At 39.0% G+C, this 17,997-nt stretch overlaps 1 protein-coding gene and 1 non-coding gene across 3 annotated transcripts; both read right to left on the reverse strand.

Moving 5' to 3' along the window:
* Positions 1-1,335: 1,335 nt before the first annotated feature.
* Positions 1,336-14,070, reverse strand: cmasa (cytidine monophosphate N-acetylneuraminic acid synthetase a). Of its 2 annotated transcripts, none has more exons than XM_060889180.1 (8): positions 13,664-14,070; positions 13,237-13,379; positions 11,191-11,346; positions 10,761-10,891; positions 10,075-10,169; positions 9,784-9,955; positions 6,666-6,831; positions 1,336-2,989 (listed from the first exon to the last, which is right to left on the reverse strand). In XM_060889180.1, exons 1-8 carry the CDS (start codon positions 13,876-13,878, stop codon positions 2,793-2,795), a joined length of 1,275 nt encoding a protein of 424 aa, XP_060745163.1. In that variant the 5' UTR covers positions 13,879-14,070; the 3' UTR covers positions 1,336-2,792. The 2 variants fall into 2 exon arrangements, with proteins under 2 accessions (XP_060745163.1, XP_060745162.1); XM_060889179.1 differs by having other exon boundaries at positions 10,761-10,894.
* Positions 14,071-15,020: 950 nt separating this feature from the next.
* LOC132859461 (U4 spliceosomal RNA) lies at positions 15,021-15,161 on the reverse strand. Its single transcript, XR_009649740.1, has one exon. It is a non-coding gene; the product is annotated as a U4 spliceosomal RNA (small nuclear RNA).
* Positions 15,162-17,997: the final 2,836 nt, after the last annotated feature.

Genomic DNA, 17,997 nt, shown 5'->3' on the forward strand with positions numbered 1-17,997 from the left:
AAGTTAATAAGAACTACTTATAGCACGTTCAAGGTGCAGTCTGTGCCAATCTGCTCGCACACCTGTGACCAATGTGGTCAACCTTATAAGCCCACATTGATCCTTTTTAATTGGTTCTTCAAGTGCAAACAGCAAACATAGGCAAAGAATGTACAGATCCACCTCAAATGTATTGATCACATATATCCTCTGGATCCCATCTGAAATTGTCATGCTTCCTTTTTTAACCATGTTGACTTTTTCTCTGAGTGAAAAAGCATGGCATGTCTATTCTATCCTAGCTAAATATTCTATTCTAGCTAAAACCAAAAGGCGAATTGAATGATTTATTTATATTGTAAACATAATTTAAAGGCAAAAATAGACAGTAGACATTGTAGAATCACATTGACTGGCTGCCTGAATGCAAATCACATATAATTCCTTGGCGGTAACTGAATGTATCTTCTGTAATACAATTTCTGCCAGGATATAGTTCTTTACCTTTTTTGTGTCTTTTTAAGTATTTCTTTTAACAATAGACATTGTCGCAACACTGGCTTTGGGATGAAACAGCTAATATACAAGTTCACATGAAACAAGTACAGTATGTTGTTTAATGTGATCATGTGACATTACCTATTACTGTTTTTTGCTGTCTTTGTTAGCTTTATTTAACTTTTACTGCACGTTCGCCTCACACCTCCAGGGTTGGGGGTTCGATTCCGGCCTCCGCCTTGTGTGTGTGGAGTTTGCATGATCTCCCCGTGCCTCTGGGGTTTCCTCCAGGCACTCCAGTTTCCTCCCCCAGTGCAAAGACGCGCATGGTAGGTTGATTGGCATCTCTGGAAAATTGTCCGTAGTGTGTGATTGCGTGAGTGAATGAGAGTGTGTGTGTGTGTGTGCCCTGCGATGGGTTGGCACTCCGTCCAGGGTGTATCCTGCCTTGATGCCCGATGACGCCTGAGATAGGCACCGGCTCCCGGTGACCCGAGGTAGTTCAGATAAGCGGTAGAAAATGAATGAATGAATGAATCTAAAACTGTTGCTCTCATAAATGTATTGCATGAGTAAAGACATTCTGGTAGCATTTCTTGTATTAAATGCATTCATGCTAATCATGCTGCTAATATTGCATTTACATCAAACAATGGCTAAATTATACACGAAACTAAAAACCAAGAGAAGCATGGTGCCAATCACAGATATAATAATATTCTAATATAGCAAGATATAGTAAGAAGATTTTTATGCTAGATAAATGTGACATGAAATTCATCATCTTTTGATAAAACTGCCACTGATTTCATATAATGCTAATAATGTAAAACCAACAATTGGCTGGGTTGTCATTCATTCAGTACAAAAAAAAGATTTATTTTGTCATTCACAGGCTGAAAATGTGCAGGGCACAAAATCACTTGTTCCACCGCGTTCCCCACATTTCCTACACGCAACGTCACGCCACAGGTTGGGGTGCATGCAGGCGTTATGAACACAGTGATGCTCTGAACCACAAGCAGAGGGAGTTAATTGAGTTCACCCTCTCACACAAGGTGAAGAGATTAATCAGAATTGCAAATGAAGAAATATAAACCAAGTCAATTGAGGCTGATGGCTTTCCCTCCCACAGCCATCATGAGCTGTCATTAATGCTGTTCTTAAAAATCCCTTATCAAAGAAGAAAGATTTCAAGAGACAGTATTGCACATGATCAAATTGTCATGGGGTTATACAGAGGGATTTACTGAAGTAACTATATTTTAAGCAGCATGCAGTTTTCAGGCCTTAACCTTTTACTGTAATCTCTTCTGTGTATATACCCAACTCTCTGTAGAAATTATATTTCCTTAAATATCCGAAGATTTTACATGGGTCGACTAAAAACACAAACACCATGTGTGTGTGTGTATATATACACATCATAGGCATATGAGACAGCCACACTCCCTGCTAGGAACATGACCAGAGAAATATTTCCAGGATGATATATATGTATATATATATAAAATATGTTTAATTAAGATTCATTTCTTATTAGATATTATTTTAGCACAAAGGCCAATATTTTGAGGTGCTGTGCAGCTGGGATCCAGTTTTGCACTAAGCTTCAAAAATCTTTTTTGTATTCTAAATCTTGAATATAACAGATTATTTTGTCGAGAACCGAATTTTCTTCAGTTTAACCAGTTGTGATTTCCTGCATCAAATCATGTAATCAAGTCATGAAAACATGTATTTTCTAAAACATTTTCCAGCCACCCTAATAATTATGTACTGTACAGTAAGGTGGGAAATGTCTCATTTATAAAACATACGACAGCTTATTCTTCTATTTCGTAGTCCACTAATCAGTGACATGTTCATGTGTTATCATGAAAACATTTAATTTTCAGAATGTTTCTGCCAAAATGTCATGGTGTAAAGTATGCACTGTATTCAGCAATTCATGGCTAAACAAGAACGATTACAGGTTTAAATTCACCCTATGAGGTAATTTTATATGCAAGATTGCCCTCTAGTGCATGCTGAGGTTAAAGCAGGACTAGAACACTTGAAAGGTCTTTGGATTGATTATTCAGTCTAATCACTTTGTTAATCTAAATCACTGTTTAATCTAAATCAACAAAAAAAGGTACTTCATCAGCACCAGAGTCTTAACTTCATTCTAACCATCACAGCAAGCTATTTTACATTTGATCAACAATCAAGTCTGAAACATAGCTTGAGATCCTAGGCCACAGCTGGACCTTGATCCATGCTTAAAAAGGTTCCTCAAATTAAAAACATCTCTTTAGATCAGAATCTTTTTCCTATTGATCCTTGGCTTTCTGAAACATGGCCCCCTTCTTCATCAGTAGAATGTGCTCAATAAACTCCCGAAGAGCCCCGTGTCCTGCTGCTCTCTGGCACGGGTATTTAGCCGCATTAAGAACCACCATGGGGACATCCAAGGGCACTGCGCTCAGACCAGCCAGGTTCAGGCAGTCCACATCTGGCACATCATTACCTGCAGAGAAAGAACAGCTTGATTTTGGACTGATCTTCTTTGTTTTATGTTTAGTATAATCACTTGGAGATATATAGCATATGAGTGTGCTTTAACTCTCTTCATTTGAATATATTGTCTTCTGGTAAAGTAGGTTCCTGACTTTTGTATACTATCTGCTTAACTCACTTTGTTCTAGAGTAGTGTGATTTGAATTGTTATATTCTATACCATTGTTGATTTTTATAGTGTTGGTCCTTGTTGTTCTCTCAGCTGATTAATCAGGAGTAGTTTCAGTCTACCTTAAGGTGTGAATTGGGGGCAGGGCTTACCTATTTAAATTGAAGGTTCTCCGCTACAGACGCTAGCGTCTGTAGCGGTTTGTAAGTATCTCTCTCTCTCTCTCTCTCTCATTGTAAACTTCGTGTCTAATACTGTTTTGCTATATTCTACCATACCTTAATTCTCACTCTTGACTGCAAATATGTGCCTTAAACCCATCTCTGTACTCAATTCCTACACTCGCAGACACTCTCGTCCACAGAGCAGAGGTCACAATCCCAGTAACCTCATCTACCCTCCTCTGTTGTGTAAGTCTCAAACAGTGGTGGTAGGTGGGCTCTGGAATTGCCAGTCTGCTGTGAAAAAAGCTGATTTTATCTCTGCTTTAACTTCCCATTACTCCTTTGATTTTCTTGCACTAACAGAGACCTGGATATCCCCACAGAACACTGCTACACCAGCTGCTTTATCCTCTGCCTATGCTTTCTCTCACTCACCACGAGAAACAGGCAGGGGTGGTGGTACAGGTTTATTGCTGTCAAAGAAATGGTGCTTTACACCTCTCCTCTTGTCTCATTTAACCATCTCCTCTTTTGAATTCCATGCCATTTCAGTTACCTCTCCAATTAACCTTGTTATCATTGTTGTTTACCGCCCTCCTGGTCCCCTAGGTGACTTCTTGGAAGAAATGGACACACTGCTTAGTGCTTTCCCTTCTGATAGCTCCCCCCTGACAGTGCTTGGTGACTTCAACCTCCCCTCTGACAAGCTACATTCTTCTTCCCTCCTGTCTCTTCTTGACTCATTCACACTCACACTCAACAGCTACATCCCCACACACAAAGGAGACAATGTGCTGGACCTGGTTTTCACCCGTCCTTCTCCAGCTACAGACGTGACTGCTACCCCACTACACGTCTCTGATCATCACCTGGTATCCTTTACCATCACTCTCCCTACCCTACCTAAAACTACCTCTCACCCCCTCGCTCTAACCCGCCGCAACCTTTACTCTGTCTCCCCTTCTTCTGTAGCTTCTGGCACTCTTTCTTCCCTTCCTGATCCTGAGTCTTTTTCCTCACTGCCCTTGGACTCGGCCACAGATACTTTCCTCTCATCTCTTTCCTCAACTATGGACTTCCTCTGCCCTATGTCCACTAAACCCAAGAAAACTTCTTGTTCTGCTCCTTGGCTTTCAGATGTGCTGCGCAACAATCGAAGAGAGCTAAGATCATCAGAGAGAAAGTGGAAGAAATCACAACTTGATGCAGATCTTGATTCTTACCGAACACTCATGGCCAAGTTCTCCTCAGATGTGACTTCTGCCAAGACTTCCTTCTACAAGGAAAAGCTTGAAGCTTCCTCACATGACCCTCGGAAATTCCACAACATCATCTCTTCTCTGCTCAACCCCCCGGCTCCACCTTCTTCATCCTCCCTGACTGCAGAAGACTTTGCTTCTTTCTACCAGGAGAAGATTGAGGAAATCTGCCGGACCTTCACTTCAGCCCCGACTGCACTTACATCTCAGAGTATGGACTCCCCTACACCTTTGTTGTCACATTTCTCAACTGTAACAGCAGAAGAGATTCTAAAACTCATCCAGTCTTGCAATCCTACCACCTGCCCATTGGATCCACTCCCTTCCACTTTGCTGCAGACCATCTCGCAAGACCTTCTGCCCTTCATTACAACTATCACCAATAGATCCATAGCATCTGGTCAGGTACCAACTACCTTCAAGAGAGCAAGGGTTATTCCCATCCTGAAGAAACCTGCTCTGGATCCATCAGACATCAGTAACTACAGACCGGTATCACTTCTCTCGTTTCTTTCAAAAATTCTTGAACGCATTGTCTTTAATCAACTGTCTGTCTATCTCTCACAGAACAACCTCCAAGACCCCAACCAGTCTGGCTTTAAAGCAGCTCATTCCACAGAGACAGCCCTTTTAGATGTCTCTGAGAAACTACATGCTGCTAGATCAGCCAATCTCTCATCTGTCCTTATCCTCCTTGACCTTTCAGCAGCGTTTGATACGGTCAACCATAAGACTCTCTTAGCCACCCTCAGGAGTCTTGGGATATGCGGATCAGCTTGGGAATGGTTCGCTTCCTACCTGGAAGGACGCTCATATCAGGTAACATGGAGGGGAGTGACATCTGCTCCACGCAGACTCTCCACTGGCGTCCCACAAGGCTCAGTACTTGGTCCTCTTCTTTTCTCCCTGTATACTCACTCTCTTGGTGAAGTTATTTCCTCACATGGGTTCTCTTACCACTGCTATGCTGATGATACACAACTTATCTTCTCTTTCCCACCCGCAGATGCCACAGCTTCTGACCGGATCTCTGCATGTCTGGCAGAAATTTCATCATGGATGTCTGCTCATCAGTTAAAGCTTAATCCTAGCAAAACTGAGCTGCTCTTCATCCCAGGTGATTCATCCCCAGGTCATGATCTTGCTATATCCTTGCACAACGATCTGATCTCCCCTTCAGCCACAGCTCGCAACCTTGGGGTAACCATGGACAATCAACTGTCCTTTTCCTCTCATGTTGCTAATGTGACTCGCTCATGTCGGTTTCTTCTCTACAACATTAGAAGGATTCGACCATTTCTGTCCACACAGGCTGCTCAGGTACTTGTTCAGTCTCTTGTCATTTCTAGACTGGATTACTGCAATGCACTGCTGGCAGGTCTACCTATGAACGCAATCCGTCCTCTGCAAATGATCCAAAATGCAGCTGCCCGGCTTGTTTTCAACCTGCCAAAGTTCTCTCATACCACCCCGCTGCTGCGATCCCTCCACTGGCTTCCGGTAGCTGCACGCATCAGATTCAAAACACTGATGCTGGCCTACAAAGCCAAAAATGGACCAGCTCCCTCTTACCTCAAAGCCCTCATCACTCCTCGCACTGCACCCCGCACCCTCCGATCTACCAGCACTGCTCGACTGGTTCCACCATCTCTCAGGGTAAGAGGCAAGTATACTACAAGACTCTTCTCTGTACTGGCACCAAGGTGGTGGAACGAACTTCCCCTAGAGGTCCGGACAGCTGAGTCACTGGCTATTTTCAAGCGGCGGTTGAAGACCTACTTATTCAGGAAACACTTCAACTAGCACTTCTTTCATTATCTTTTGCATTTAAAATGAGTGAACCCGAGCCACCTTAAGCATTCTTCAGTACTGTATTTGCTTTGTGAGCATGTTTTTAATCAACATTACTGAGTATATATGCATAGTTTCAATGAAGCTGAGTGTTTAGCCACCTTAAACAGTGAATTCAATAACGATTAATGTGCATGATGCTGAACATCTTTTAAGAATTCTTTCAATTTCAGCCAAGTGAATCCACTTACTTCATTAAAAGACTTCTTTTTCTAGACATATTTCTCATTTCTGCATGCTCACCTATGTAGGCCACCTCTTTCCACACAAGCTCCTTCTCTTTCAACAGTCTCTCCAGTTCTACTTGCTTTTCCTCTTTCAGATGCCTCACTTCACAACCTGTTTTCTGTTTCAGCTTCTCTGCAAACACATCAGGGACCGGGTTGTCACTGGATGATATAAGGATCACCTGTAGGGACAGAATTTATTTTTTTGAGACATATGAGGCATATGAGGCAGCCACACTCCCTGCTAGGAACATGACTAAAGAAATATTTCCAGGATGATTTGCATCTGGAAATACAAGCAGGCTTATGTTTATCATTTTCTATTTCGCTGCATCAAATGCTTATGATGCTTATGTTATGCTGCTTAAAATGCTCTATGTATCTGAACTGATGTAAAGTAACAAAGTAGACTGGGTTTTCCCTGAAAGGAATGAATTGATAAGCATAAATCAGCTTTAAGCCTCAGCTATATTATTTATTTATAATAAATAATAAACTATTTTTAAGGCAGTGATGGCTCAAACGCTTATGGCCCTGGGGTGTTGATCAGAAGGTTAGGTTTCAAGCCTTAAAGAAAGGCCATTAACCCTCTCTGCTCCAGGGGAGCTGACCCTATAAATGCAATATATGGGATATGCAAAGAAAATCATTTCATTTTTCTGTAATATGTATGTAAGGCTTCTTCTATGATTAATACTCAGCTATATGTCTTAAAGCAAATTATTCTGAAACTACTCTAAATAATTCAGTAATAATAATAATCTCACTATGAAACTATGTAGGAACGTGTAGGGAGTAGCTACTTGAGGATGTGCTCATGGGTCCTGGGACTTTAAATGGATTGTTCTAGAAGTTTAGTCATTTCCCTAAAAATCACTCGTGATTAATGGCTGTCTGATCCCAACAAATACTGACTACTCACACTGGCATTGCATATTTCCTCGACTTCCTTTCCTCATTTCTGGAACGATGATAAATAAGGATTTGCGAGATGAGAAGGCCTTGCTCACTGATGTGTCACTTCAAAAACTTAAGTGAATTCACTTATTAATTTTGCCCTGTTGTATTTACTGTTATAAACTGATCTGGAAATAAAGAGTACAATTTTTTTTATGTATGTGATCAATTTATCCACAGCCTTTCTAACACTCAAGAATACTCAAGAGTAAACACAGAAGATTAATACTGTGTGAGGATTTTTTTTGTAGTAAGTAATAATGTGTAACCCTGCAAAATGATGTACCAATCATTTTTGGGTCATTTTAACACTCTAAATCTTCATATTCCGGTGGCGGAAATTTTACTTCTAAATAGTAGTCAATGCTTTAAATAAAAAAAAAGCATCAATTGTACTGTTTCAAGGTTAACATTATTAACAAAAGTGCTTGGAAATAGGTCTATACACACACACACACATGCGCACACGCACGCACACACTTCCACAGATTAGGAGTAATGTCATCAAAGGAGCTGCTTCCCATTAAGGAAAGCCTGTAAATGTAGAGGATGTGAGGGTGTGAAATGGGATGGATCGAGAATCTCCAGACAATAAGCAGAACCAAAATAGTAAAAGGCTTTGAAAGTAATGAAAAGTGCAGGAAGAGACTGTACCAGTGTAATGACAGATCAAGTGTGTCATATGAGCAAGTCATCTGGTTTGTTTAAAATTTAAGCTGGTAGACCAACAAACAGTGCATGACAATAACCAATATTATAGAATGTGTTTTACAGCATCACTGATATTTAGAAGTAGGTGAAAATGGGTGAAGTAATGAAAGTGTAAGGCTGATTAATGTAAGGCTCAAATGAAAATAAGCATTTACATTTACAGCATTTAGCAGATGCCCTTATCCAGAGCGACGTACAAAAGTGCATTTAATTCTCGATCATTGAATATCTATTATTCATACAACAAACAGGGGAGAAAGTGCTAGTTCAGGTATTTCATGAAGAGGTCTTCAAACATCAACAGATCTAACTATCAACAGATATGCTAACAGATATGCTAACAGATATGCTAACAGACATGCTAATAGACATGCTAACAGACATGACCATCAACAGACATGCTAACAGGCATGCTAACAGGCATAACCATCAACAGGCATGCTAAAAGACATGCTAACAGGCATGACCATCAACAGGCATGCTAACAGGCATGCTAACAGGCATGCTAACAGACATGCTAACAGGCATTGCCATCAACAGGCATAACCATCAACAGGCATAACCATCAACAGGCATGCTAACAGACATGCTAACAGGCATAGTATACATAGTTAACAGAAAAACCAGTCTGTCAGATATTTGGGATTTGTGGCCTATTATCAGTAGTTCTACTTTAAAAAGAGAGCTTCAACTCTTAGATTAAACTTAATCCTATATAACATGTACTTTAGATGCTTAATTATGGAGGCTTTACCCTAAACATGATTCTACTCACCGCCTGACTTTCCAAAAAGTTAAAAAATTTTATCTGAACTTTATTTATTTAGTTCAATTTTTGCTCATTCAATTTACTCATAAGAAGGAATTTGTGATTATGAATTTGTGGTTCATAGGCTACGGGATTAAGGAGTCAGTGGGCATCAGTTAGAGTTTGGGATGCACCCTGGGGACTGGAGGTTGTTGTCTCTCTGACTTATTCTTCTTGTGTTCAGTGGTGCAGACTGAAGTGCCATCTATTGGTAATAAGCTGTATGGCATTAATGCTCACTATAAAGAGGCAGAAATGTTTAATGAAATATTTTTTATTATGGTTTATATGTGTTTTATTGTATGGCTATTATATGTTTTTGTAATTAGATTGATTGGGTAAAGCAAACCATGTACCACTTGAATAAGAAATACAAACTGAAAGAGAACTGCTAGCTTGGCAGGTGCGACTTGAAAAACAGCATGTTTTAATATGACAAATCTGTACATAATCTCTACATTTAAGCACATATGATTGGATAAACTCTACAGAGATAAAGCAACCAGAAAATCTACAATCTCAACTGACTATGAAAATGAAAGTAGTGAGGAATATGTACTTTGTCATACCTTAAACAAATAATGGATGTTTAATCAGGTGAGGTTTCAAGTGCACTGATCTCAAGTAAGTTTTAACAGCCATGTTTAAATACACCAACCTCCACTCCTTCTTCCTGTAGCATGCGGATGCCAGTCAGGTCTCTGGTATTAATAGAGAGCATCTCCTCTCCGGCTGCAGACAAATAGATTTGGCCATCGGTCAAGCAGCCTGACAGGTTGCACAGGAGCAAGCGCACCAGCTCTGGATTATCCTTGCCAAAGTAACCAAACCTACATTAACAAACACACACACATATCCCAGCATGTTGATTTTCAGGGCGATGCTAGTCAAGCCAGTCAGTCACAGAGCAAAATCTTCACAGTGTTATTCTAAAATTTGGTTCGTTTACCTGAGTACCCTCTGTTCTGCTACGGGCCAGTCAATGTCAACATCAATATCAACGCTATACTCTGGTAGCATCTCGAAGTAAGTAGTTTTCCCTCCCTATAAAATAACAGAGGAAAACATTGTTATAGAATACAAGAGTATGGTCTATTCAGAATCCTGATTAAATAAACTATCGAACACTATAAAGTCCTGAGCTCAAGATCAGGAGAGTGTATTAAGATAAACTCTTATCAACATCAGTAAAGAATAATTAGCTTCGGCCTGGCATTAAGTACTGATGTGTGAATGTTTTTTTTTTGTTCATGTATCATGGTTATGGAAATCTCAGTTAGCTTTTTAGGCAGTAAAATTCTCCAAAGAATCAGGTCACAAATGATAATTTAAAGCCTTTTAAAAAAACACATTTGCTGATTAATGAACAGCAAAAGCCTTTATGGCCTACAGGTGGTCTGCAAAATGAAGAAGAAGGACAAGCAGGAGGAAGACAAGGCGATGCACATGGAACAGGTGGAATAGAACCATAGAACCATCCTCAATCATTCCTAAACTCCAGGATAGGCTGGAATGGTGTTGTCGTTATATTGCTGGAATGCATAAAGAATGTACGCCTTCCCTCATTCCTATATCCCAATTTAAAGCCTAAAGTGACAACCAACTGATAAGAAACCACTTATAGCCATATCCTACCTGCAGGAGTCCTTGGTTTACAAGCTCTTTGGTGGCAAAGTAAAAGGATCCATTTTCACACAGTTCTCCATCCCAGTCTTGACGACGGGGTCTTTTGGATGGGTCCAGGTTCAGAGCCCTAGTGCTTTTGGCTGCTTGGGAAAGAGATAACACATGAGACATATCAAATAAGTTCATAAAAGAAGGTCAATAACATGCATTAGTTTAGGCTTGGGAGAATGTCTATCTTACTCTACTTATTACTGATTAAGCTAAAAATGCAATGCACACTACAATTCAGTAAATAATGTAAAACCTCGACCTTGCCAAAAAAACAGTAAGCGATTTAATTATGTTTTAATCTGCAGCCTTGTCAGTGGAATGAAGCTGCTTCAACATATAGTAATAAAAACCTCACATCATCGATGTATATTTATCTGGTTCTACAAACCTCCTTTTTTTTCCTCTTGCCAGCGGAAATGGTGTCGGCGGACGACGGAGAAGACCGATTCATAGCCTTGCTTGGTCATCATTTCCACAGCCTGTTTCAGGTGGTGTGGGTGAAGGCACGGTGATGTGGCCTGGATGTTACAGATGATATCCACATCTGCAGGACATCACAACATCAAACACACGATAATGAGCAACAATCAAACAATACACTTACAAACTGAGCAATGAATCAAAACCCCAGACTTTGCATTGAATTTGTCCCAAACACTGTTTCATTCAGCCCAGGGGTTAAAGATAATGAGTCACATTATAAGTCTAATGTCAAGAGGGATGGCCCAAAGATAAAGTTTAAGTCAATCAATGAAACATCAATAATCCTTATAAATAATTTGTTCATTTATTTAGCATTTATCTGAACTGTACATTCTGATTTTTTAAATGGCTTAAACAGATAAGATCAAAAAACAAAGCAGGAAATACGTGTCCCATAAAGTGTGTTGTGTAAGTATTCACCCCTTTGCACTTATCTACTTTTTTGTGTAACAGCCTGAAGAAAGGATTAATAAGGATTATAAAGCAAATGTATTTATTCAGAAGTTTGACCAATTTGTGATTATGCACTACATGGCCAAAGGTTTGTGGACACTTGACCATCACACCAATATGTGTGTTGAACCCATTGCTGTTATTATGCTTTTCACTCACTATTCACAGAGCATTAGTGAGATCAGACACTGATGTTGGAGTGTGTCTGTGGGGATTAGTAATCATTCAGCTACAAGAACATTAGTGAGATCAGACACTGATGTTGGAGTGTGTCTGTGGGGATTAGTAATCATTCAGCTACAAGAACATTAGTGAGATCAGACACTGATGTTGGAGTGTGTCTGTGGGGATTAGTAATCATTCAGCTACAAGAACATTAGTGAGATCGGACACTGATGTTGGAGTGTGTCTGTGGGGATTAGTGATCATTCAGCTACAGGAGCATTAGTGAGATCAGACACTGATGTTGGAGTGTGTCTGTGGGGATTAGTGATCATTCAGCTACAGGAGCATTAGTGAGCTCAGACACTGATGGTGTAAGAGTGAGGACCTCTGGGGTTCAGTCGGTGTTCCAGTTCATCCCAAAGGTGTTCGATGGGGTTGACTCAGAGTCAGGGCTCTGTGCAGGACACTCCAGTTCTTCACTCCAACATTAACACACCATGTCTTCATGGAGCTCAGGGGCTTTGTGTACGGAGGCATCGTCATGCTGGAACATGTTTGCGTCTCTTAGTTCCAGTGAAGGGATAAAACGCTACAACATACCAACACCTTCTAGACAATTGTGTACTTTTAACTTTGCCATAACAGTTTGAAGAATAACCACATATGGCTGTGATGCTCAGGTGTCCACAAAGATCATAATAAATAATATAATAATAAAATAAATAAAATGGAAATGTGAAAATTTGTTACAATACAAGTCCAGTCTTGAGTCTTAAACTTTTAAAAAAGTCTTTCTGAATCAGAAAAAAGCTCAATCCAGAAATTCATTCCAAATTAAATAACAGATCTAATCTAAGGCCGGGAACATTAACACACCACGTCTTCACGGAGCTCAGGGGATTTGTGCACAGTGGCATTGTCGTGCTGGCTCAGTGTCTGAGTCGCTTACTGAAGGGAAACCATAATGTTACCAAAGAATTTCTAAACAACTTTGTGGAAATATTTTGAAGAAGGACTACATAGAGAATGGATATAAACGTCAGGTATCCACAAACCTTTGGCCATAGAGAGCATTAGTAGCTGTGTTTATTGAGTTTATTGATCAGTTTTGTCACCTGGATTAAGAGAGATTTCCCCCACAATCATTCAAATTAGTTATAAATACAAGATGATTTCTTTATTTAAACTAACAAAACTAATTTGCTGAGCAGAATTACAATACTGTATTAATTTATATTAATACATGCTATAATGTATATATGCTATAATTTATATGCTTTAATTTATATATGCTATAAGAACTACAGAAGAGCACAGAATAACATGATCTTACCTGGGTTAAGTCTGGAAAACTCTTGTAGTGTTTCCAATGATGTCGAAGTGTCTTTAGAGACTTCTGGACTCCGTCTGTGTATCTGGGCCCCCCAGTTTTTTGCCACCCTCTCGATCTCGTCATGGTCCGTGGACACCCAGATACTGGATCAAAGAAAATGGATCAGAAGAGATCTAACAAAGCAGGACATGGAGACAGGACATGGAGACAGGACATGGAGACAGGACATGGAGACAGGACATGGAGAGTGGACGTGGAGAGTGGACGTGGAGAGTGGACATGGAGAGTGGACATGGAGAGTGGACATGGAGACAGGACATGGAGACAGGACATGGAGACAGGACATGGAGACAGGACATGGAGACAGGACATGGAGACAGGACATGGAGACAGGACATGGAGAGTGATGGCTGATGCGTTCAGTTACCTGTCAAACATCTCAGAGTCTATAGCAGCTCGTATCACCCAGCCGATGAGCGGAACTCCAGCAAGGAGCTTGATGTTCTTCAGAGGGATTCCTTTACTTCCTCCTCGGGCCAGAATTACAGCAGCGATGTGTCTCTTATCCTCTAACCTCAGGCGTTTGTTTGAGTTACTCTTGCAGTCTTCAGTAGGCACTGTGTGTTTCCTCGACGTAGCCATTCCGTTACTCTCATACACACACACACTCACTCACACTTACTTACTCACTCACTCACTCACACGCACGCACGCACGCACGCACGCACGCACGCGCACACACACTAACTAACTAACTCACACACGCACACACACTCACTCTCTCGCACCGCAAAACGACAATAAAACAGGGATCACGTTTGCCATGTATCTCGCGCAGGTCAAGATGGATCACTTGGTGCAACGTCACCCACTGCAGCTACCGTAATCGATCACTTTAGCGCGCGCTCTGTAAACAGTGTTTATTCTTCCTTGTATGAGTAAAATTGAATAATAAAACGAGCCTCCAACACTCCACGGACCTCCTGCGTGGTCGAACAGAACGTTGTTATTATTAAAATGCACAGACGAATGACAAACAAATCTATAAAACAATCTACAACAAAATCTTATGGTCAACACGCACGCGCACGTACTACGGTTACTATGGTTCAAAGAGGCGGATTCTTTTTTTTTTTTTACCATTTCTTTAAAAATAAAATAAAATACAGGCAAACGCACTTCTCCTATAGCTGAGTGTGTATGTCAGCATGCCTGGTGATCTCAGGATCTAATGTCGGAGATCTGATACAAACTTTAAAGCTGGATATCTTATAAATTACAATTATTTTTACACCCTCAAAGCAGCCAATCAGAATGAGGCATCGACAAAATGTCTATAAAAACGACCGAAATAAAATAAATCTGGATCTCGTGGTGTTTCTCCTGCAAATAAACACATTAAATCAATAGATCGCTTATTAATTAAATCATTCTTTCAATAGATTCCTAATTAAAATGCAACTAGTTTTAATAACATAGTAAATAAAACTACTATATATATAATATATATTTGCATTTAGAACACTTTATATTCTTTTATCATTTCCGTAAAATTCTTATATAATACTGTGATATTTAGAATACTTTATAAAATTCTTTATAATAACCTTCTGTTCTGTGTTTATGTTCTCAAACGCTACATAAGTAAACTTTACTTGACCTTGGTATGATAGAAGTAACTAAATAGATCCTAACTAAAGAATATTACATTAAGGTAATAAGATCTATTAATATACTAATAGTAAGATAAGAAAATAAGATCTACTTTTTCACCATGAGATCAGTCTCCGTAGAGACCGTCAAAAATTGCCATCGCCGACTATATTGCAAGTCGTCAAGGCGGGGTATTGGGTAAAGTTTTCAACTAGCAATAATCGCGCCTCGGATAAACCTCATAGGCTACGATACTGCCACTGCGCAAAGCTAGAGAATGTGCGCGAGGAGGCACTGGGACACTCTACAGCACACACAGCACACACACGCTAGATTTATTTCCTGCATGAATATACACACGATTAACACTCAATACGACGTTAAAACACGAAATACTCCTAAATAGGTTTTTAATTCGGTTTATACACCTCTGTATATCCAGAAAAATTGAAAGCTTAAAGAAGAATCTTGCCGCAAGGCACGATGGGAGTCCTACTTCATCAACGTGTGACTTTTATTTATTTATTTATTTATTCATTTTTACTCAGAATTAACAATAAAAAATAAGTAACAACACTATGGTGAAGCACAAGCGGTACCGTTTTTATCGTTCTGTTTGTTTCATTTGTTATTTATTTATTTGTTATTTTTTTTGTTGTTGTTACATACAATTGCGTTTTGGAGCGATGGCTATGACATGCTATGGCCCGAAGGTGGCAGTGTTCACTTTGTTTCAAATCGACATACACGTGGCTTATAGTTTCACAGGATATAAAAAGATATAACTGCTAGAAAATAGCAAGAAAATAAAGAGTGCTCGTCATTTATTCTTATAAATGACGAATTAAGGCTCTACATATTTTAGTAAAATATATTATTTACATTTTAGGAAAACATGTCTAACATGTCTTTTTTTTTTACCTCTAGGTGTCCTGTAACAGTCCTAACTACGAGTATATCTTTATATTTATAAAGTTTATATTTTATAAATAAAAAAAGTAACTAGAAATGTTTTGAAAATTAGACACATGTTGGATATGAGATTTTTTTTTATTTTTCTATGCATAAAATTGATATGAAAAATCAAAGTGATTACAACAAAAAGAAAATCAAATCAAAAGAATCTGGATATGAGTTTAATTAGTGCTTGTAAGGTTATTTTTTTTAGACGAAGAGGAAGAAAAAGAGGAGGAAGAAGAAGAAGAAGAAGAAGAAGAAGAAGAAGTAACAGTAACTCCTCCTTTCCAGGAAGTGAGATATGGAGGTAGAAAGGGAAACAAAGACCGGAGAAAACAAAAAGATTTTGGCTCCTTCATGAGTGGTAAAATAATAATATTGTCCTGTGCAGTAAATGCTTTGTAATGATGCTCATAAAATGTTAATGATGTCACGTTATAAACCAGTAGCTGGGTTTGTTTAATCACATTTAATTGTCTACATTGTGAGCAGGATTAACCAATCAGCATCAAGGATTTATCCTTTAGGGACTCGATACTTTTTAACTCTGTTAAATATGAATAAAAAATTTCCACCTAAACTTTCTGCATAAATACAATCAACTGAAATTAGCTAGTCATATAAATTCAATTCGTTTTATTTGTAATAGAGCTTTTAACAATGGGTTATTGTCACAAAGCAGATGTACAGGGGATATATACAGAAATAAACCTATAAATTCCTAATGTGAAAGGCAGAGGTGATGGTGGCATGGAAAAAAGTTCCTGAGACTGCAATACTACATTTAAACACAGTAACCTACTGATGAAGTAGCTATAACAAATGTGCATTGTATTTTCTAAAAGTCAAGCAACAAGGGGCCATGATCTGACCTCCTGTAGATTGATGCAGATCATAAGTGAGGAATAAGTGGAGGAAGTTTGGGCCAAATCCAGAAATCTACAGTGTTTTCGGTTTCTGCTTAGATTTCCCAGCTACTGGTAGCTCACCACAGGGCTAAAGGACAACCAACCTGATCACATCCTATATAAATATAAAATCTAGATTCTTCCAAAAAAAAAAAAAAAATCTAGATTTTTTTATTAAATGTGACTTGTCCAAGGTGCATGCAAGTATGAGACAAATGAAAAACTTTACTGAACATAAGAAGTCTGATGAGCCAGACTATAATGAGGTAGACCATGAACTTCTTTTTGTAATTACTCCATCTTTTCCCCATTAAACTCACAAAGAAATGGCTGACTACTGGATGAAATGTAAATGACTCATGACTGTGTGCTTCTTCTTCTTCTTCTTCTTCTTCTTCTTCTTCCTGTGATTTATTGCTTATCCTTGTTCTTACCCTGCTGTATATAACATATTAGAAGATTTTTTTAAATTGCGATTTCTTTATATATATTTTTTTAATTAATATATAAAACATTTGTCCTCCATTTTCCCCCCAAATGTTTTCCCTTTTAAATGTGGTGCAATACTATGAAGGTTAAAAGTTCCAATCCCAGTGCTACTGTTGGGATTGCTACCTTGACTAATTCTTTGCTTTAGGGCATCTATAATGACTGAGTGACCACTCTGACCTTTGTTTCCTAACAAGGAACATGTGATGAAAAGGAATCTTCCATTGGAAAAAATATATATATATTGATACACTGATACACTTTAATACACTGATAATTGTTACTTGTATTAAATTTTGGAACCCCATTTTTCACATTTGCTTCTCTAAAAAATCCTTAAGAATATAAAACTAGACAGTGACAGGGCAGTTCACGCAAAGCAAGCAAAACTTCCTAGCTTTCAAAATGTCAACAGCTCAACTCTATTTCCAAACTTAATTAGGTAAACATATGTAAGTACTCTTTTTATTTTTTATTCTTGAATGCAGTTCAACCCAGTTTTGCAATTTGGAACAGAAATCAAGGCAATAAGGGTGCAATAGTTCTAAACTGGGCAGCAACATAAAACTTCAAAGTCTACCTGAATCACACCAGAGCAATATGAAATAATAAATCTCAACCAGCTGCAAATATTTTGTGGTGTAATTCGAAGTCTAAAACAAAGCATGTACAATCCAGGATTTAAAAGAAACAAGATGTTGATCATTTCTTTAACATGATTCCTCTCACCCATTAGGGCATGTTGTTCTCTCTT

This window comes from Tachysurus vachellii, chromosome 16 (genome assembly GCF_030014155.1).
Source record: "Tachysurus vachellii isolate PV-2020 chromosome 16, HZAU_Pvac_v1, whole genome shotgun sequence".
Lineage (NCBI taxonomy): Eukaryota > Metazoa > Chordata > Actinopteri > Siluriformes > Bagridae > Tachysurus > Tachysurus vachellii.

Bases quoted from the DNA above. Each gene is read 5' to 3' on its own strand.
- cmasa (XM_060889179.1), bottom strand. From the start codon at position 13,878: ATGGCTACGTCGAGGAAACACACAGTGCCTACTGAAGACTGCAAGAGT. The intron at 10,895-11,190 runs GTTTGTAGAACC...CTCTTTCCCAAG, and splicing joins GCAAGAGGAAAAAAAAGGAG to CAGCCAAAAGCACTAGGGCT. The intron at 9,956-10,074 runs GTAAACGAACCA...TTGTTAATGTAG, and splicing joins GCAGAACAGAGGGTACTCAG to GTTTGGTTACTTTGGCAAGG.